The 21,672-nt window shown below is 36.9% G+C and overlaps 2 protein-coding genes across 2 annotated transcripts; one reads left to right on the plus strand and one right to left on the minus strand.

Moving 5' to 3' along the window:
• Window positions 1–90: 90 nt before the first annotated feature.
• LOC137708209 (IAA-amino acid hydrolase ILR1-like 4) lies at window positions 91–3,416 on the minus strand. The gene is made up of 5 exons (XM_068447232.1): window positions 2,865–3,416; window positions 2,646–2,771; window positions 2,055–2,369; window positions 1,051–1,179; window positions 91–868 (listed from the first exon to the last, which is right to left on the minus strand). The coding sequence occupies exons 1-5, from the start codon at window positions 3,225–3,227 to the stop codon at window positions 461–463; spliced, it is 1,341 nt and encodes a 446-aa protein (XP_068303333.1). The 5' UTR covers window positions 3,228–3,416; the 3' UTR covers window positions 91–460.
• A 1,403-nt stretch (window positions 3,417–4,819) lies between these two features.
• LOC137708993 (uncharacterized) lies at window positions 4,820–5,694 on the plus strand. The gene is made up of 2 exons (XM_068448142.1): window positions 4,820–5,085; window positions 5,487–5,694. Exons 1-2 carry the CDS (start codon window positions 4,820–4,822, stop codon window positions 5,692–5,694), a joined length of 474 nt encoding a protein of 157 aa, XP_068304243.1.
• Window positions 5,695–21,672: the final 15,978 nt, after the last annotated feature.

Genomic DNA, 21,672 nt, shown 5'->3' on the forward strand with positions numbered 1-21,672 from the left:
GAGTTAACCCCGGACTTATCTGCTGAGACTGATCACTTTCTACCCAAATTCAGCAGGGTTTTTGACTTCAATGTTAAAGCATATTGCATGTATATAGAAATAGGGCTTAAAATTAGGATCTTACATAAACGGCTGGTACAATAATGATCTATTTTTCCCCTCTAAAGATTTCGTGCACTTGCTTTCGAAAATCTTCTGATGCGATTCCGGCTTAATTTTTGTGCTGCATAAGACACCGTGGATCATACTACCAAGAATGCTTGTATAACTAAACATCACCTAACCTATTTGGCAAATGTTATCCGAAAATTACAACATTGATCATAACCTAATGTTGATACATGAATGTATATTTTTCCAAGGAACGAATCATACAATGCACAGTTGCTGCAATATGGAATCCTCCGGTGAATATGAAGACTAGGTAACGTTCGAACCAACAAATTAATCAATGAGCTTGTTATAATTCATCGTGGTGTTCTTGCGCTGGCGAAGGAACTTCCTGTGGAAACTCGAGCAAATACCTAACAGCGAAAGCAGCATGGAGCGCAGCACCAAAAGGAAGTGCATCTTCATTGATTCGGAAGTGAGGTGAATGAGGTGTAGGCAGGGGTCCAAGTGCGTCATCTGCCATTCCAAGCAAGAAAAAGTATCCAGGTATTGCCTCTTGGTAATATGCAAAATCCTCGGATCCCATCAACGGTTGATGGTCTTTGACCTTTTGGAAGCCAAGCATATCTCCAGCTACATTTCGGAAGTGTTCATGCAAGTCGTTATGGTTTATGGTTGGGGGGGAAATAGGTTTCTCATCTTCAAAGAAATTGACAGCTGCGATGCACCTATGTACGGATGCTTGTCCTGTTATAACCTGGTAAAAGAAGCACATCAGCCTTTTGTTGCCAAAGTAAGTTCAAACAGAATGCTCAAATGGAAGTGATGAACTAAATTGCCCTCGAAAGATTATCAATATATAAAAATTAAGCACATCAGCCTTTTAACTTATATTTTTTTCATAACATCCATATTATATGAGCAATTTAACCGTTTTACCTGCTTAATCCGCTGCTTGAGTTGCATTAGGCTTTTCATTGTAAATGCACGGAAAGTACCACCTATTTTGACAGAATCTGGAATAACATTGAATGCATCACCTCCTTGAAACTTTCCAACGGTGACTACCTGAAAATATATGCTTTCAACTTAGTTGACGAGAGGACTTAAAAAACAACTTTACTAAACATGAATTAAGCCAGCCAAAATTTTCTGCAAATGCACTAAGTTCTAACATAAGCAGTAAGTTATCCTAAACTCTTCAAAGGATAGGAATGGTAGAGCATAAATAAGAAAATGGTAAACAAAATACTTGAAAGTTGATGGTAATCTGAGTCATTGATAATATCAGAGTTGATATTTCATTTCTGTATTTGTTATATACAGATGAAATTAGTGTATATGGTCCTTCAATTTTCTTCCAGAGAAGTTCGATAACTTATGATAATACGCTTGCCTCATCAGAAAGGAATTAAATATTAATGTCACCTATCATAGCCTCTCGTCTCTGAAAATAAAAATGAAAATTTTCTCTCTAATTAATCTCATTTCTGGCAACTCTGTGATTTCAATCTACTTCAATATCCTTAAATACTGTTAGATTGTCCTTGCTTCAAGCTACTTTATTTCTAGACAACCAAATGCTGGAAAGCAATGCAGTTGTAGGTAACCATCAGGCAGCCACCATATTAGACAACAAAAATGCAGAACACCACTGCACTTAGTAGTGCTGCAGTCATTTGATAAAGGAATGGATCTAAAACTCCCCACTAAACTGTCATTGTTTAACACAAGCAAGCAACGAGCAGCAAGGGATGCCCTTTACATTTCAAATTGGTGAGCGTAGATTTTCAGTGAGAAGACAAGTGTAAATAACCCAAGTACAAAAACCAAACAAGGAATCTACCGATTGTAATAAGATTTGAGTGCATTATTCTAAATGGGCTCAAAGCATGCGCCAAAAAGGTCACAACTTCGGAAAGAAAAAAAATGAGGGGTTTTACCTGCGAGTCAAGTGGATCAGCTTCACGCGAAACAAGATGTTGCAAGCTGACAATCACATTAGAAGCTGCCAGTATCGGGTCAACAGCATGGTGAGGAAGGGCTGCATGACCGCCTTTTCCACTTATTGTCGCTTCAAAGAAGCCACTCCCAGCAAAAAAGGGACCAGGTCTGGAGGCCACTTCAGCAACAGGTATGTGGTTAGCAACATGCAACCCAAAAATAGCACTAACATTCTCTAACGCTCCACCAGCTATCATTTTCTTAGCCCCTGCTCCTCCTTCCTCCGCTGGTTGAAATACAAGAACAACTGTTCCCTGTTGATGTTGAAACAACAACACAAAAAGGTTACAATCTTATGAGAATCATAAAAGCCACATTATGCTTTCCGGCTACGAAACCAAACATGAAAACGGAAATGTGGGGGCAAACGATTTGTCTAGTCCCGCAAACGAATTCTCATATATGCATACTCAGATCATACACCACAGACATCAAAAACCTGTTCATTTGTTACCAATTACAGAAAGGAGTGCAGTAGTAACTAGTAAACAACAATAATATGAATGAAAACTAAGATCAAAGAAACAAACCTGCAAATCTTTCTCATGGTCTTTAAGGATCTTTGCAGCACCAAGAAGCATTGCAACATGAGCATCGTGCCCGCAAGCATGCATTTTCCCTGCATTTTTACTCTTGTGCTCCCACTCCACCATTTCCTATAAATACCAAATCCCATCTATCAAATTACAAACTAATTAGTACATCTACAACAAAAACTCTACCTACCTACAGAATTTGCATAGCCAAACCTGCATAGCCAGAGCATCCATATCAGCTCTGATTGCGACGAAAGGCGGTTTTCGGGTGCCAATGAAGCCTACAACACCAGTAACCCCAATTGGGTGTTTATATTTAATACCCATTTTATCCAATTCTGCTCTGATCAGCTCACTGGTCTCAAATTCCTCATAACCCAGTTCTGGGTTTTCATGTATTTTCCTCCTGATTCCCACCATCCAATCAAACACCTGGGGTCTCTGGGCACAATTGAGCAGCTTCTTGGGGATTTCTGAGACCCCATTTGAGCTCAGAGAGGAATCTGACAGCACAGCTGCTGGAACAACAAACACAGAAAGAACTAAAACCAGAGAGAGTTGCATGCAGAACTCCATGATTGAAAGCAGAAGAGAAGGTGAAGAAAAAAAACCAAATATAAGAGGAAAGAAGTCTGCTGTGCTAAGTAGCTGAGCATAGAAAATTGATGGCTGCCTTGTTATGCTGACCAGGTTGTACAGTCAAAACAGGACACCCCCACCTGCTGAATTTTCCAATTTGCGCACAATTTAGTAATGATTTAAATGTCTTTGGCAAATGTATCTGTACTTGCTTTAGCATAAAATATCAGGCAGCCATCAAATCAAGTTTTTCTACTTCCTTGGCGTGATGGAGGATCTCTTTACCTTTAAAGCAGTCCAACGTGCAATCAGGCAGTACATTATGCTATCTATTTAGTGGACAGTAATTATCTTTAATAAACAGTAATCTTATTTTGCATCTCTATCATTGTACTTCAATAGCTCTGGTAATAGGTAATAAAATAATATTATTTTTTAATTTATAAAATAATACAAAATAATTTTATTTGTAATTTCAGATAAGATTTTTAATCGTTCTCGTTACGTTATGTGTCATTATCCGAAAATTTATAAGATAATACAAAATAATTTTATTTGTAATTTCGGGTAAGATTTTTAATCATTCTCGTTGCGCCATGTGTCATAAAATCCGAAAAGATAATTATTAGTGCTGGATTTCCGATAAGATTTTTAATCGTACTCATTGCGGTACATGTCATTATCCGAAAATACAATTATTGGTGATGGATTTTTGATAAGATTATTAACCAATCACGTCACGCCACGTATCATAATCTGTTTACAATCTTTGAGGATAGATTTCCATCATATTTTTAACGAATGACAGCATGTCACGTGACATTATCTACAACCTAATCCTTTCTGAATCCTCCATATAATCCACCATCCATCCTCACAAATCTCACACCAATTTTCTCAAGATCTCTATCATTATTCATAATTTCTGCTTCATTCTTCACCAAAATCTTTATCATTATTCATAGTTTCTGCTTCATTTTTACAATGTCTTTGTCACATCCCGGCCCGGACCCCCACCACATCCCGGGCTCGACTCCACCGTAGCACGATAGTGTCCGCTTCGGGCCCCGACCATGCCCTTACGATTTTGTTTCTAGGAACTCACATGAGAACTTCCCAGTGGGTTACCCATCCTAGGATTGCTCTCGCGCGAACTTGCTTAACTTCGGAGTTCCTACGGAACTCGAAGCAAATGAGCTCCCAAAAGGCCTTGTGCTAGGTAGAAATGCTAATATACATATAAGGCTTATAGGATCCTCACCTTTGGGCGATGTAGGATCTTACAGTCTTCTTCTTCAAGGATGTTGTGGGAAATTGATCAGCAAAAGGAAGAATTGTTTAACCAATCAGAAGGAATGTTCAATATCCAGGTGGCCCAAAATGAGAAGGAAGAGGATGAGGAGCGTAGAAGGAGAGATGACGAAGCAAGAATGGGCAGAGCCTCACATTCCCGTTTAGTCATCCAAGCTGTAGGTCAGATCTGCAGGCCCAGCCGTTCCGAAAACCTTGATAGAAGCAGGCAACAACGAGGTACGGAACTCTTGGATGATGATTCTTACTTTGTGCAAAAGAATGATGCTTTTGTTGCTATGGGTCTCTTTCCTCAACAAAAAATTACTGCTGCTTTGCTGATGCTTGCATATGGAGCATCTGCAGACCAAGTGGATAAGATAATGAGGATGGGGAAATCAACCATTCCTGAGTCCTTGATGAGGTTTTGCGGAGCAATCGAATCTATCTACATCGCAGAGTACCTCAGGAAACCTACTGACATAGACTTGCAAAGGCTTCTGAAGAAGGGCGAGATGCGAGGTTTTCCTGGGATGATTGGAAACATTGATTGTATGCACTGGACGTGAAAAAATTGTCCAAGTGCATGGCAAAGCGCTTATGGGGACATAAAATGAGCAAACAATATCATTTTAGAGGCAGTGGCATCTTTTGATACATGGATTTGGCATGCCTTTTTCGGGGTTCTAGGAGCTCAAAATGACCTCAACGTCCTTACCCAATCCCAGTGTTCAATGATGTCTTGCAAGTAAAGGCACCAAAAGTCACGTACTGCGTTAACGGATGTACGTACGACGGGCTATACTACATAGCAGATGGCATTTACCCAAGGTGGTCAACATTTGTCAAAACAGTATCACGTTCACGAAGTGCAAACGATAAACACTTTGCAAGCTGTTAAGAAGGGTGCAGGAAAGATGTGGAGCGTTGTTTTGGTATCCTCTAAGCTCACTGGGTGATCATCAGGGGTGCTGCCAAATTGTTTGATGTAGAGTCGCTTCGATCCATCATGGTGACGTGCATCATTCTTCACAACATGATTGTGGAAGATGAGTACGATTATGATGCGGTTGATGAATATGAGCCAAACACGATGAACAATTCTAGAACACGTACATATTGTACTCATGACGCCACCGAAAAACCCGTGCAACATGAGCCATTAGAAAGGTGATGTGGTAAAAACTAACACACAAACTAAACCCTTTTAATGCAATTGCAGTATGAGCAAATAGGGATCGTTCTATCCAGAAGGGATGCTAATCAACAAAATTTTGACACAAAAACCCTAAAAACTGACTAACACACACTAAAACAATGATATGGGGATTTTTGGACGCATTTTAAGAAATAAAAGTAAATTGCATCAAACAAAGTAAATTGTGAATGAAAATTGGGTGAAAGGCTAGTTAGAGGATTCTTCTCCACACATAAACCATATGCATACAAATCGATTTCCAGTTATTATTCCTATAAACCATGAATGACAATGCCCCAAATTAATCGTGAACAACACTAATTAACTCTCAGATTTTCCTAATTTCATTGAATTGGACTCAGCGATGCAATCAAATTATTCTTATCAAGTTTCCTATATGAATAACATGATAGAGATACATATCAAAGATCATTAAGTTCTATGAAAATCATAAGCATTGACAAGGCATTCATAACTATGAAAAGCATGATACTCCTACCAAGAATTTATTTAACGCAATCATGACTAGTGACTTTTACTACTTGTGAATATAAGTTCATAACGATTAGGTGAAATTCCTTTATACTCTAGCATCAAATCCCTGCATGCATACTAAGTAGGCCTCCTTAATAAACATACAAGAATAAGTTCTCTATAAAACAGATAAGTAAATCGCATTCATGCTTTACGAAACAATAACTGGAGGAAATCAATTCATATAAAACATGTCCATGGCTTCGAATTCACCTCTAGCTAAAACAAAACTTAGCTGCTCATGTTCATTGTATTTGAAAAGCAATATAAAATAAACATTGAAACTAAGAAAGGATAGAAAGAACTCTGGAAATCTCCAAGGCTTGATTGCAATTTGTGGCACAAGACTTGGGTGTATCTCTGCACGGCACAAGCTCTCATTTTCCTAATTGTAGGTCATAGCACACTTAATTTCTTCTTTGAATGATCCTAAAACCTACAGCACACCCCTGAATGCTGCGGCACAATACAATTTATAGGGCAAGGGTGCAGCTGAAACCAAGGAGGAAAATGATTGATGTGTTTAGATGGATTAAGACTCCTAAATTCAGATGGAAAGGATTTAGAATAGGATAAGGACTCCTTTTGCTGCTAGAGATAAGTTTAGATAATGTTGGATTAAATAGGATAATGTTTGGATAATATGGGATAAGATAAGATAAGACTGGATAAGATTGGATAAGATTGGATAAGATAATGCTTTTCCTTTTCTTCCAAGCTTCAATTATGATTTCTCCAGATCTTAAGCACATGTTTAACACATGTTAAACACCTTTTAAACCTCAAAAACGTCCATCCCACTTGTTCTCTATGCATGCTATCCATTCCAAATCCAAAACTGCTCCAAATTGCTCTTTTTAGCCATTTATTGTCATCTTCACCAATTGAACCTACAATAATATGAAAATAAACTAAATCACTATAATAAATGGAAATTAACTAAGTAAATGCAAAGAAATAAGATAACAAAGTCGCATAAATATGCTCCTATCAAAGGGGATGGACGTTACAATGAATTGATCATTCAACGATATACTGCACTTCAAAGGCCATATATGCACAATGCCCGGCAAATTAATTTGATAGAGCACCAATGGGAATTGAAACAAGCTCAAGATACTTAAGTTTATTTTGTGTGTTTGTTTTTTTTTGGTGTGTTTATTTAATTTTATTTGATGTGTTTATTTAATTTTATTTGGTGTGTTTTTTTTAGTTCATTTAGTGAGTTTTTTTATTATTTGGTGTTTATGTAATTTTATTTGGTGTGTTTAAATGTCTTTTCTCTTAGTATAAATAAATTACCAAATTAAATAAATATACTCTTAGTTTAAATAAAGTACTCTATTCAACAAATAAGAAATTACAACCCAAAGTGATTGGAAAATTATGGGCTCCGATTACAAAAAGTACTATATTCATCATCACTTAACCAATTTGTGGTGCTAGGATGATCTTTGCTTGTTGTGCTAGGACCATTTCCTTTTGCTCTCGCTTCTCTTGCACGCCTCCTTCGCACCACTTTCGCTTTCTTCGACTTCCAAAAATATTTAGAATTTGGAGACTTCCCTTCTAAAGGCGTGTTCATAATATCACGATCTCGTTGAGCCATTCTTTCTTCTTTAACCTGTTCGCTTTCTTGCCTAAGTAGCTTTCTTTCTCTCTCATTAGCTTGAAATGCTCTCTCAACAGCTGCAGCATTTGCCTCCTCTCTAGCATTATCAGCCTTAATTTTGCCATTTCCCGCGCCAAAGTCAATTCACCTTGGCGAGCAAGTTCTTCCATATACTTTGCATAATCATTCTTCGAAGCACTCCCTTTTCTCTTTGAAGCCTTCGTACCTTGAGGACTAATTGGATAACGGGTCGATCTCGACGCTTGTTCAGGGAGGGTATTTCGGGCACTTCTTTTGCTTCATCTTCATGAACATGCGAGGCATGATCGGGTGTAAAGTGTAGAAGGGTGCTGTTCATGAAAACTTTTGGACCGACATGCACAACTTTGAATTTAGGACAATCTTTGACAATATTCCAACATTCCCACCGGTTGAATGATTTTTTTTTGGGTTTTGGTTTTGGCACCATACCAAACTTGTGCTTGAAGTTGCTACACAATGCGGGATAAGAAATAATTATAATGAAAGTAGGTAACAAAAAAATAATACAAAAAAATAATTATAATGAAAATTTGGGTATAGTACAAACAAATAAGTAATATATTGTTACCTGATCCGCGTAATTTTCCCCACTTCGAAGATTAGTACTAGTTTGTGCCAAAGCGTCTCTCCACGTACTAAACGATTGGCTAAGTAATTTCCAACGGCTGGACATCAATTCTTTGGTTCTTTTCCCACCCATTTTCTCAAGATAATTGGTATGAATAAGACTCCACATTTCTCGCAAGTGCATCTCATTACCCGTAAGCAAACTATGAGTAACTTCAACCTAGCTAGTCCACAACGCAACATCTTCAAGAAGCATCCAATTCGTACCAGCATCAGTAGTCATTTTGTTGAAAAAAAAAAAATTGGATTGAAACTTTGAGAGAAAGATAGGAATATGGTTGAAAGTAGTTGAGAAAATATGAAATTGTGGTGTAAGGTAGATGATAATGAGAAGGTATTTATAAAAAAGTAAAAACAATTTTTTTTTTTAATTTTTCAATTTTTTTTTTCGGATTTTTATTCATTTTTTTACAGTTAAGTTTTTTTTTATTCAACTAATTAATCTCTGCTGTTGGATTTAAAAAAAAATTGTATTCCAACACTCAAGATTTTGCCATGTGGCACAACGGTAACATTTCTAAATTTTAAAACTATTTTTTTTATTTATAAAGAAGAATATATCAACTGTTGATCTCAGATCCAATGATTGATATTAAATAAGATTTTTTTTATTTTTTTTATCGTTGCAAATCAGACAGTCCACATTATATAGCCGTTGAGATCCAACGGACCATGGGAAGCCACGTGGCTTCCTAACAGTAACTTTTTGAAACTGCGCCGCGGGCCCCAGGCGCTGAAACTGTGTCGAGTGACGCACCCCCATGCGCGGGTGAGTGCACACGCCTGACAGAAAAAAAAAAAAAAAAATTGGGCTGACACTTGGATGACGTCAGCCCTGCATCAGATCCACTTCGGGCTCGTGGGCTGGCAATTCCTCACAGGCCTGGTGCTCGGGCCTTCATTGTCCCTCGGGCTCCCCACGCTGAAGTGTGTAGGCCGAGCTTTCGGGCCCTTTTTCCTGGTCTGTCCCCCGAGCAAACTCCCACGCTGGAGCTGCTCTTAATGAAATTGTTATTAACATTTAAAATATGTAATTATACATTGGATATATTTCTCACAAGTATATATTTTTTTTCTAAATATAGAAAATTTAAAGCGCACGATGAGAATTTAGGAATACCAATGTCATTTCTCATTAATAATGTAACATCCCGTCCCGGGATTTATTAAAACGTACGTATGAATTTACGATTTTACCCCTAGATCGTTTTTGTCACGTTATTAGTTGTTGGTGTGGTGTGGAATGTATTGGATCACACCCACACACACACACACACACACTATCACTTTCCGGGATTCCCTCCCTCTTTTCCTCACTTTCTGTCACTCTGTCTCTCAGTCTCTCTCTCTCTCTCTCCCCGAGTCCATCTTCTTCTTCTTCCTTCTGCAAACTTACGGACCACACACAAACACACTCAAAACATCAACCATCGAGGAAACAAATTGCACCATTGAACTCGTGAGGTTGTGAGGAGCACAACCAAACCAATTCCAGGTAAGAAAACTACCATTTTCACGTCGTTTCGAAGTGGTCCGAATTATGCACTGTTCATGCAAACCTAATCTAGCTTGTTTTAGGAGATTCTAAGCTTGTAGTTGTGTTTGTGAAGTTCCCAGGAGCTTGGGAGTAGTTCGTTGGACGAGTTTGGACGTCGGGAAGGCTAGGTTCGAAGTTGGCCGAGTTTTGGAGATTTGGACAGGTATAATCTCGACATTTTAGGCCTTAAAACTTGTTGGGTCATGTTCTACTAGCTTTAGGGTTCATTTTGGTGCAAGAAACGTGGAAAAAGGTGGAAAAACGAGAGAGATATAGTGATTTGCAGGTTTCCGGCGACGGTCGCCGGCGCCGGCATCGGGAACGGATTGGAGAAGGAGACGGAATATTCCGTCAAAGTTGACGGAATATTCCTGACGCCGTTAACGGTATCCGGTTAGATTTGACGGAATATTCCGTCAGTTAACGGAATATTCCTGACGGCGTCTGTTGACACCGTCAGTGTGCAGTGCACGTGGCCGCGCGTGGGGGGCGCGTAGGTCCGTGCCTGTTCAGGCGCGTGGGGGCGCGTGCGTAGTCCAAAATTTTTTCTAAAAATATGGGCGTGATCCTGAGGTTGTGTAGGTCACGTTGGTATATTCAATTGTCCAATTTGAGCAATGTATGAGAAGTTATTACAAGAAGTTGCTTAGGTGCTTTTAAATTAACGTTTTCGTAACTTTGTCGCGTATAGGTGATTCGTTTTCCGAAGACGAGCGTACACACTCGAGGCAGGGGGGCTACGACCCTTCTAATTATCAGTGAGTGGGCTTTTGTTTTCCGTATATACCTATATACATCTAAATTCCCAGAAATAGAATAGAAAAGGTTATTTGTTTTATGCCATGCATCATATGAATATTGTTTACGCATCATCGCATGTATTAGTAGTGGCATACATATATATAAATGTGTATTTGGTGCTGTGGACGCACAGGTAAGTGCCAGGTAAGCGGTATTCATGTGGTTATGCATTCCTGTTTATTATGCAATAGTAGTTTGAAATGCTTAGAGAGCTCATAATCTGCACCCCCGGTGTTAGTGCTCCCGCCCAGAGAGGGGCAGAGTCCTTCACGTGTATGTTCACCAGCACCACACGCTCGCCTTGGATCCAAGTTAGGTGCAAGCCTTGTCGTGCAGACCACATTAGGTGGTCCCGACTCGTAGGTGACCCGCGATTATTCGCATAGTCTTCACGTGATCGTAGCACTAGAGCGTATATATTACACCCAGTCCTGTCGTACAGACCACGTTAGGTGGCTCCGACTTGTGTGCAGATTCAGATGTTGAGTTGAAATTGGAGCTCTATATGCAGCGGTACATGTCACGTTAGGTGACTCCCGGCTGCCAGATTATATGTTATTGATGTGAATTACGCTTGAGCATTTATATTTGATTATGAGATTATGTTGTGGCATATTATGGAGCATGAATGGCATATCATGGAGCATGATTGACATATCTATACATACGTATATATGTTCATTTTCTGGGAAGTATACAGGTTTTACGGCGAGGGGTTAGAATGTGTTTTGCTAAAGAGTTTTCAAAGAACTTTGTTTTTGCCCACTCACGCTTTTGTTTTTGCGCCCCTCCAGGTTCTAGTGGTCTAGCAAGTTCGGTGGTTTATCCCAGAGGGCGTCCCGGCATTTCTGACAGACACTCACCATTGTAGGGTCACCTTCGGGTGTAAATATGTCGTATCTTTTCCTTTTGGACTGTTGTAGACTTGCTCTGAATTGTGTCTCACATACACTAGTACCTTGTATGCTATTAGGTTTTTAATTATTCGTACTTTTATATTACCTTCTCAATAGCTTCCGCACGCGCACATGGCTACATCACATTCGTGTGACGGCCAGCACTCCCTGATCTCGGTCGGGGTGTGTCAAATAAAGACTTAATGTTTAACAGAGTGTATTCAATGTTGGAGTTTGTTGGAGTTTTAAAATCTAAAGGGCATTAAGATTTTAAAGGATTTAATAAAAAGTATATGGGTACCAATTAGTATTACCGTTTAATGGTATTGTTTTTACTTGTAAGTAGAGGTTTTTAATTTGATTTGTATGGATTAAGATAACGTATTATATTTGTGTAGAGTTAGGTGTCCAGCCCATTGGGTTGTCTCACTCCCCCCTATGCCTCCTTTGCCATATTGTAAGCATTAATATTTATAAAATAGTAATAATAATAGCAGTTCAAAGACCTCTCATCCAGTATAGTATTAAACACAATATAAATTAATCCATCTTTTATTCCAACACAACATTGTTCGATGCACAAATTAGTCTATCTTATTGAAACAGTCAATACAGTTCGACATGCCAAATAAGGCCTTAGAGTAGAATATCATTGTATAAAAAAAATTAAGAAATCTATATTAAAAAAAAAAAAAAACCAAATACTTTAGTCTAGAGTAAGGGATGAAATTGCACAGTACAAATGGATAGTGTTTGGGATGGTTTCAGTTTATTTACGGTTGTGCCAATGGTTTAAAGACCAAGCTTTGTGGCTTTGGGCTACGTCTGGGCTTTTCATGTTGCCTCGGTGGCCCCTGCTATGGTTATCGCCAAATTTCCATTTCGAAATGAGAGGCTGCAATCGCATTGGATCGATGGGGAATAGGTGAGGTGGCTGTAGTGATGCAAAGGAGGGGCTGCGATTGCTTTGGATCGATGGGGAGGAAGTGAGCTGGTTGCAGCAACAGAAACTAAGGGCTTCCTATAGGGATGCTAGGGAGAGGAGGAAAGAGGGAAGAGTGATGTGGTTAGGGTAGGGAGGTGAAGTCGTTACACCAACAGAAAGCAAAGGTTGTGTGTGGACATGTCAGACAGAGGAGGAGAGAGCGAAGGGTAAGATGATCGAAAAGGGGGTAGGGGTGCCGATAAGTGTGTGTAGTTTTGTCGACAAGGGCTGGAGAAAGAAGGTAGGGCAAAGAGGGGGTTAGGGCTAGTCTTGGAATTTTTATTTCAGCTGGAGGTCCTCCTTGCAACAATTTATGTGCTTTTCTCCTCATCTTCTGAACTCTGCTTTGTTCTTTTAATTGCTGCCTTGCTTTTATTTTCTATTTTTCTAGCTTCTGTTCTGCTCTTTCATTTTTGCAGTTCCTCTGCAGAGATTACACTGTATGCGCCTTTGTTCATTTTTGTTCATGGTCGTGTTGTTTGTTATTTTGGTCGTGATCCTGCATTTTTTTCATCTGTGCTTATTTTTGGAGGTTTTCTTTGGGACACTATTGTTGCTTCACATGGTTGCTATTTTTGTTATATTCTTGCTTTTTTATTCATTTGTGCATGATTACCTAATTATTGTTACGGTTTTGTATGGCTTTATTAATTTATTTGTTTGGTGTTGATTGTGTTCATGTGTTTTCAGTGTTTAATCCACTGTCATAGGAGAATCTTTGTTTTCTGTTGAACTTTTTTCTATCTGTCATGTTGTTTGTTAATGTGAGGGTGAGCCTGCGTCTTTTCATGCATACTTATGTTTTGGGCTATTCTTTTGGGAAAGTATATTGTTTTTCGCCTCTGATGGTTGTTCTTTTGCTTGGATTGTCGTTTTTTATTTACTTGTCCATTATTGGATAATTGTTATTGCTCTTCTGAGTGGCTTCATGGATGTTTTGTTCACTAATGATTGCATTAAGTTATTTTCAGTTCTTCATGAGTTGTCATGAGAGCGTCTTTGTTCTACCTTCAAGTTTTTTTGTAGCTGCATGCATTATTTTAATAATTGGATTTTCTGTGTAGGTTTTCTCTTTGCAATTTACTTGCTTTGTTGTTGTTCACTTGCGGTTGCGTCTTGTTGGTCTTGTACTTTCGCAGTGATTAGATATCTTGCCCTTTAAATATTTCATGCCTTTTAAATTTCTATTTGGTCTTTGTTTGGCTTGTAGTTGTTGTCCTTGCTTAATTATTGTAATTTGATTTTTATTATGTTGTATTCTTATTTGATGAATGTGTTGATTGTGCTTATTGGGAATTTAATGCGGTTATTTGATGAATATGCTGGTTTTGTTTTTGGCAAATTACTGTGTGTACTATGGTTTCTGGTTTTTGTATACTTCCATGTCCAGTGATGAAATCAAAATCATCAATGGAAAAATAATACAAATCGTGTGAACATAGAGATGACAATAAAGTGCCATTATTTGTGCGTTTACATGATTTGTAATTTTTTTAGCCTTTTGGTTTAGTTTTGATTGATGGATGAGGAAACCAATTGCGTGTGCGACTTGATTTTGTTTATTTTAAAATATGTGGTGCTGTCTGGCTCTTTGTGCAAATGTTTATCCATTTGTTTTTTACAAAGTTCTTTTCTTTGCATGGGTTTATTTGTCCTCGCTCTGTAGCTGCATCCATTTACTTTTATGTTGTCTCCTTGTTACTGGTTTCGCTTTGAATACTAATCAAAGAACATAGATCAATCTGTGCCTTGGTATTTAAAAAAAAAATTGTATTAATATCTGTATCAATGTGTGATTTTTTATTTAATTTTTTTTTTTTATCAAAGTGGTCAAAAAGTGAGATCCTTTTATTTTTTTGTGGCTCCATTAAATTTGTTTTGAAAAAGAACAAATTTGTGTTCTTCTTTGTGTGTTTGTGGATGAAGTTAATTTGTTTTATGAGAGGACAAATTAGTCTTCTTCTTTGTGTGTTTGTGTAGAAAGCTAAATGGTAAGCATTATTTCTTTGGGGATGGTTTGTAGTTTTGCAATGTTTGTTGGGGATTATCACTCGGGTGATCACATTTAGTGTGCATGAGTTTTGGGTTTAGAGGAATTGTGATTGAGTTTGTTACCAAAATCCAAGCTTCTTGATCAACAGGAATTTGGCTTTTCTCTAACTTCATTAGTGTTTATTGAAGAAAAAAAAAATCGACATTTGCTATTTTTTTTATTTTTTATTTTTTATTTTTTATTTTTTTGTGTTTTGACAGGGATTTATCTATTTTATGTTGTTTCATTTCATGCTTTTGGCATGGTTTACTACAACAAAATAGCTGTTTGGTGAGGACTTTTGTCCTCGTTGAAAGTTGCTGTTTTGTTACTGAAGGTTTTCAGCGAGGAAAAAAAATTTCTCACTCATTTCTCGTATTAGGCCCATCGGGAAATGTGTACAGCGAGGAATTGTTTCCTCATAGAAATGATACAACGAGAGTGGAACTTTTTCTCATAGTTGAGTTAGAGCGGTGACAAATCCTCGCTTAAAGGGTTGGAATGTGGTCGTCAAAACCTTTTGAAAACCTAAATATTGACATTCCGTAACTTGTGCGAGGATAAAATTCTTTGCAAAAATAATCAAATTCCCCGCTCTAAATATCTTTTGGCGAGGAATTTGTAGGTGAGTTTTCAGTGATGAACATATTATTTGTCACTGCATATCATATATTGCAAGAATGAATTTCCTCGTTGATAAGTATCTAGAAGACACTCAATTCCTCGTTGTAGCAAGTCTATAGCGAGAACTTTAACGAAAGTAAAATTTCACAGTGTAAGTTGAAGATAATTATTCTCATAAGTAACCTACTACGAGAAGTTGGTTTCTCCCTGTAATTGGAATTTAGTGCCAAGAATTAATGATCAAAGGTACTTAAAGTTAATTCATATTAGTCCAAAACCAAAATAGCTTACAATGATAATTCGTAGTCTACAAAATCAGTTAAGCTTAATGTTAACAACTATGAAAGTTCACATTGTTTTCACAAAAAGTTCACATGTTCCAGCAAAACAAAATGATTACTTATGGAGGCGGTTGCTGCCCTTCCATTATTTTGTGTAGGAGTTCCTCAAATTTCTTTTGGTTCTCCTTCAATTCTTGGATCTCTTGTTTTGCTTTACCAAGCTCTTGTTTTGCTTCAACAAGCTCTTGTTGTTGAGTCTCAAGTTTTTCTTCTAAATGTTTGTCCAAAATAGTGTCTTCACGAGAGACAGACTTTGAAGGACCTTTGAAGTACCTAGACTTGTGACCAAGAACCCCTAGAGCAATTTCATCATCTATCAATGTCACAGTACCATCTGGAAGAGTTGTTTCGTTTTTCATACTTAGCATCTCTTCCTCCGAATGAAAAATAAACTATCATGTTTGGCTCCTTCATGTACACAAACATAAAATTTATCATGTTTGGTTCCTTCATATATATATATATATATATATATATATATATATATATATCATAAACAGAAAATCTTCATAGAAAATATACACAACCAGCATGTGCATAACTAACTTACCCACTTCAGTTTAGCTCCTTCATCCCAACCATTTTTGGTGTTTTTATGCATATCCTCAACGTAATCAATTGCACTTAGTTGCTCTCTAGTTTTGGCTTCTTACTACATGGATCGCAAATTAAAGTTAATAACTTATTATCTACCTAGAATCTAGATTAAAATTATGAAAACCACATCTTAAAATCTCTTCTTCGTGGGCCCTAAAAGATTTTGACCCTCCTTTATGATTGTAAGTCAAATGAGACCTATTAATTGCATTTTAATTTAAGCGTTCCTGCATAGCAAAATAAATGTTGTGACATGAAGAAGATAAACATCACACATGGCAACCACAATTCAATTCATTTAATATACACGTGTACCTTGAATTGAACACTTGCATAACAATCACAAAGAAAATTTCATTCCTCTTCATTAGTTACACCCTCATGTTTGTTTTGTTTTGTCTCCTCCAGAGTAGGGAAGGAATCAAAATGCTTCCTCAGCTTGTGTCGAAAATCAACAAACCGCCTTTGTAACGCATTCTTAATATATGTACTAACATGAGTTAGTGAAAATCAACAAACCGCCTTTGTAACGCTTCCTCAGCTATATCGTACTTGCTCTGCATGGAATTCAATTTATGATAAATCTAATTTAAGAAGACTTTTACATACTGAATGTAACAAAAATGTGAAAAGAAAATATTACTCACATTTATTCTTTCAATCATCTTATCCACATCCTTCTTTTCTACATTCCTCCATTGCTCCACATTTAGTGGTGCATAGGTTCGAACCACAAAACCAATATCATTCACAAGAAATGAGGAATTCAGACCTGTGGGCTTCCCCTTTAGTTTTGTCAATGTAATTGGTATTTTCAAACCACCAAGCTGCTCTTGCAGTTTATCAAAATTCTTCCCACGGGTCTTTGACCTTTTTTTTTTCTTTTTCGGTTCACCTAAAGCATCATTAAGGCAAATTTTATTTTACATATGATACAAGAACCTTTTACAGAAACAAAGACAATACAAAACAAGTGGAACACGAAGGCCGAGGACCAAGAAAACCATAAAAATAAAAAACCAATTGAACACACCAATAACATCCTAAAAGAAGCGGGCCACATTTTTTTGCTATAAAACAGAACACCTTTTGAGGTTTATATAAAGAACTTGCTCTAACTTTTAATCCATTAATGAAAAGTTCAAATAGTTAATAAAACACGTCATAACTCTTACACATATTATATTCAAATCTATAGAAAAGAAAATCACTTCAATTAAGCAACCTAATATAGATAACATTCAACATAAAAAGGCATATCATTAGCACTTCCATGGGTATTGACTGACGATATAATAGCAACAACCGTATTACTTGAAGGTGTCACAGAAAAGCCACAGAAAAACAGTTTTAGCCAACCAAGATTAAGCGTGATTTTGAACACCCATAACTATACCAAATGATGCAAACAAACATGAGATTCGAAGCTTGTTTTGAGTACATTAAAAGAATCTAAGATTTGTAGGAAACGGGATTCCTAGTTGAGAGTTATGCAAGATATAAAATAGAGCCCCGAAACTAGAAACCCAGAATTTGTTGCTGTCTGGCAGCCTTGTGACTCAAGTTTGTACATGGTTTTGACATATCAAAACTCAACGGAATTATGTGAAATCAGATAGGCTTTGATCATGGACATGTCAAGTTTCAAAACACATGATAATGGATCAAAAGGAATCCATAAGGACATAGAAAACAAGAGCCAAAGTAGGCTACTTGAAACATAGTTTTTCTTCACAGAAACATAAATTCCTTGCAACTTAGAACCCAAACTCTTCTAATTATAACTTCAGAATACTTCCATACAATCCCAAAATCATGTCTATAACTTTGATTTCAATTATACTCACAATTAACAAAAATTGACTTTTTAAGCCAAACCCTAAAACATGATATTTTGATCAACACACCCAATGTATAAAATTAAAGGTAACAAGAAAGATTGATACAAAGCAGCTATGGAAATAACAAAGAAAGCTGGGAATTTTTACCCATGTTGCAGGTCGACAAAAGGAACCATACTTTTGTTATGATTCTCTTTGCTTCTCCAAATGTAGTATTCTATACTTCCTTCGACCTCTCTAAAAAAACCGGGTATAGTTTTCTCTCCTCGTTATCCTTCTTCTTCCTCTTTTTCTTTCTTTTTCTTTTCCCCTATTCTCTTCTCCTCCTCATTCAGGTTCCTCCTCCCCCTTTTTCCACCCACTCCACTTTTTAGAAGATTCTCCCATTTTCTTTTCTTTAATTAATACCAACACCGTATTGCCCTTATAACACTTAGAAAAATATTGAGTTTCACAAACTTGGGTTGTCTGCGTGAAATATTTTTCTTGTTGAACACAGATGCAACCCAAATATAAAATTTCTCGTTGTAGGTGTGAATAAAAGGCGCCCTATTTAAAACTTTTGGAAAATTATAGCGGGAATGCTACAGCAAGAACCCATTTTCCTCGCTAAAAATTTTATTCAGCAAGAAAAACAACAGTTTCCTCGCTAATATTTTTGTAGGAAGGGAATATAATTCCCGCTAAACCTAGAGCGAGAAGACCAATTTTGACTCACTAACATTATGTACAGCAACAAAATAATTTTCTCGCCAAAATTATTTTTTCCTCGCTGTTTTTTAGGGATGTAAGGAGACCAAATGAGCTCACTTTTTGCAAGAACTTAAAATTTTCCTAGCTAAAACGTTTCTCGCTAAAGGACCAATTTGTTGTAGTGGTTATTTGGCGAGGGAGTTGTGGTTGTCTATAATTTGGATTGTTTTTAAGCCGTTGATGGTTTCTGACTTCAATGTGTTTCCTATGCTACATAATATTTGGGCTCACCAGAGATAGGATTGATGAGGGGTCCACGAGTCATTTGCGTTTGCGTTTGTACTGTGCCCAGAGCAACCTTGATGTGCAATATAATCCACTGGCGTGGGACAAGATAGGTGGCTTGATAGTTAGGGATATTAGCCAATTTCACACTGAAGACTGGGAAGGTATCTATGAGAGCATTTTTGGGTTATCAAATTCAGGATAGGCCAGGTCACAATGACACCATGTTGAAAGAGGGCATATTGTTTCAACAATATTTAGTTTATGCATATGCAACGTTTGAAGAATATAGGTTAGATTTCATTAGGGCAAATCAAGCTCCTTTGAGAACAAAAGGTCTTAAAAGAATTCATGAAGCATTGAAAAAAAGGAAATGCAAGCAGTTCTACTGTTGCCAAAAATGTTATTTTGCCAACTTCGTTTGCTGGCAATGTTAGATATATAATAAATAATTATCAGGATATCATGGCTACATGTTGTCACTTTAGAAATCTTGATTTATTTTTCACGTTTACCTGCAGTGGTAAGTGGCCTGAAATTGTTGAAGATATGTGTAATAAACCTAGTTGTATGGCTGAAGATAGGACACATATAGTTTCCAAAAGTTTTAAAGCAAAGATCAATATGATTGAATACATGAAATCAGAAAAACCTTTTGGCCATGTCGAATCTGGCTAGTTCATTACTTTTGACCAATTGTTTTCTTTATTTGTTTCTCTATCTTTTTGCCGTAAGTCCGAAGTGTTTTTCTTGGATGTCTCTGCATTTTTTTTTTTTAAAACCAGTAATTTACATGGTGGAGTTCCAAAAAAGAGGATTCCATCATTGTCATATCTTGCTCTGGGTCAATAACTATTATAAATATCATTCTCCTTATGATGTGGACTCTATCATTTTGGTTAAGATTCCTAATGAAAAATGTGAGAAAGCTGGGTATGGTGCAGTGTCGCAGTACATGGTCCATGGCCCATGTGGTATGCGAATCAATTTTTGCTTTGTATGAAAGAAAAAAAATATTCGAAAAAATTTCCTAAACTTTTCACAAATGAAGCAACATTTGTTTCTAATGGTTATGTTGCATATAAGCGTCGAGATATAGAAAATCATTTTTTTTTCTCTGAAAAATGGAATCAAGCTTGATAATGCATTTGTTGTCCTTTACAATCATGAGTTTTATTGAAATATGAAGCGCATATAAATGTTGAATCATGTTATCAATCAAGTATCCTTTTAAGTACATAACTAAAGGCGCTGATAGGACTAGAGTTGTTTTTGAGGATGAAGATTTGATGATGTTGTACTAAATTGCAGATATTTATGCCCTTATGAAGCAATTTGGAGATTGTTACAATTTCATATTCATTTTTAGAGAACCATTGGTTGATAGGTTGTGTGTGCACCTTCCATCTTACCAAAATATTGTTTTTAGGGAGACTGATGATCTAAACTATGTTGTTAACCAACTTAATCTTGAAAGCACAATGTTAACACTATGGTTTGAAACCAATGCTCAATTTGATGCATGTAAATTGTCTTATGTTAAAAATTTCCTACCAAGTATGTTTGGAAAAATGATAAGAAACAGTGGACTTGTAGAAAACTTAGTAAATCTCTGGGTAGGGTTGCGTATGTTCACCCTGTTGCTGGTGAATTATATTATTTTAGGTTATTGCTGAATTATTAGAAAGATAGCTTTAGTTTTGATCATTTGAGGACGGTTAAAGGCGTTCTTGAGCCTACATTCCAAGTTGTATGTCACTTAGTTTGTTGGGAGATGATAGGGAATGGAATATCGCTATGTTAGAAGCAGTTGTCACTGCAACATCCTTTCAATTGAGACAGTTGTTTGTTACATTGGTTTTCTTTTGTGATGTTGCTAATCCATTAGCTTTATTTGAAGCGCATTAGAAAACAATGTGTGATGAAATTTCCAAAAACATCCTTAATGATTTTGGGTTGCAAGATGTCTCTAAGTATGAGGATAACTTAGAATTCCCTTTTGTATGAGTTAGAAAAATCGTTTGCAGTTTCTAATAGTTCTCTGTCGAAGCATCATTTCCCTTAACCAAACAAGCTAATGATGGATATACTTAAGAAAATGAGTTTGAAAGAAATGTTGAGTTACGATATTGAGTCATTGAAACAGAAGCACTTGCTGCTAATCATTCACTTAAGCAAATAGTAAAAACATGTTTATGATAATGTCGTGGAAATAATGAGAACAAGTTTGGCTACAATTTTTTTTTTTTTTTTTTTTTTGCATGGTCAAGGTGGAACATGCAAAACTTTTTGTGGACCACCATTATAACTAGAATTAGATCACACTATCAAATTATTTTGGCGATGACTTCATCTGGAATTGCCTCCTTCTTGCTTCCTGGTAGAAGAACTACTCACTCTAGATTAAAAAAATCCCATTAACGTTACAAATTGTTTGATATATGAAATTAAAAAAGGAACTCATCTTGCAAAACTAATCATTGATGCTGCTCTCATTGTTTGGGATG

This window comes from Pyrus communis, chromosome 11 (assembly GCF_963583255.1).
Source record: "Pyrus communis chromosome 11, drPyrComm1.1, whole genome shotgun sequence".
Taxonomy (NCBI): domain Eukaryota; kingdom Viridiplantae; phylum Streptophyta; class Magnoliopsida; order Rosales; family Rosaceae; genus Pyrus; species Pyrus communis.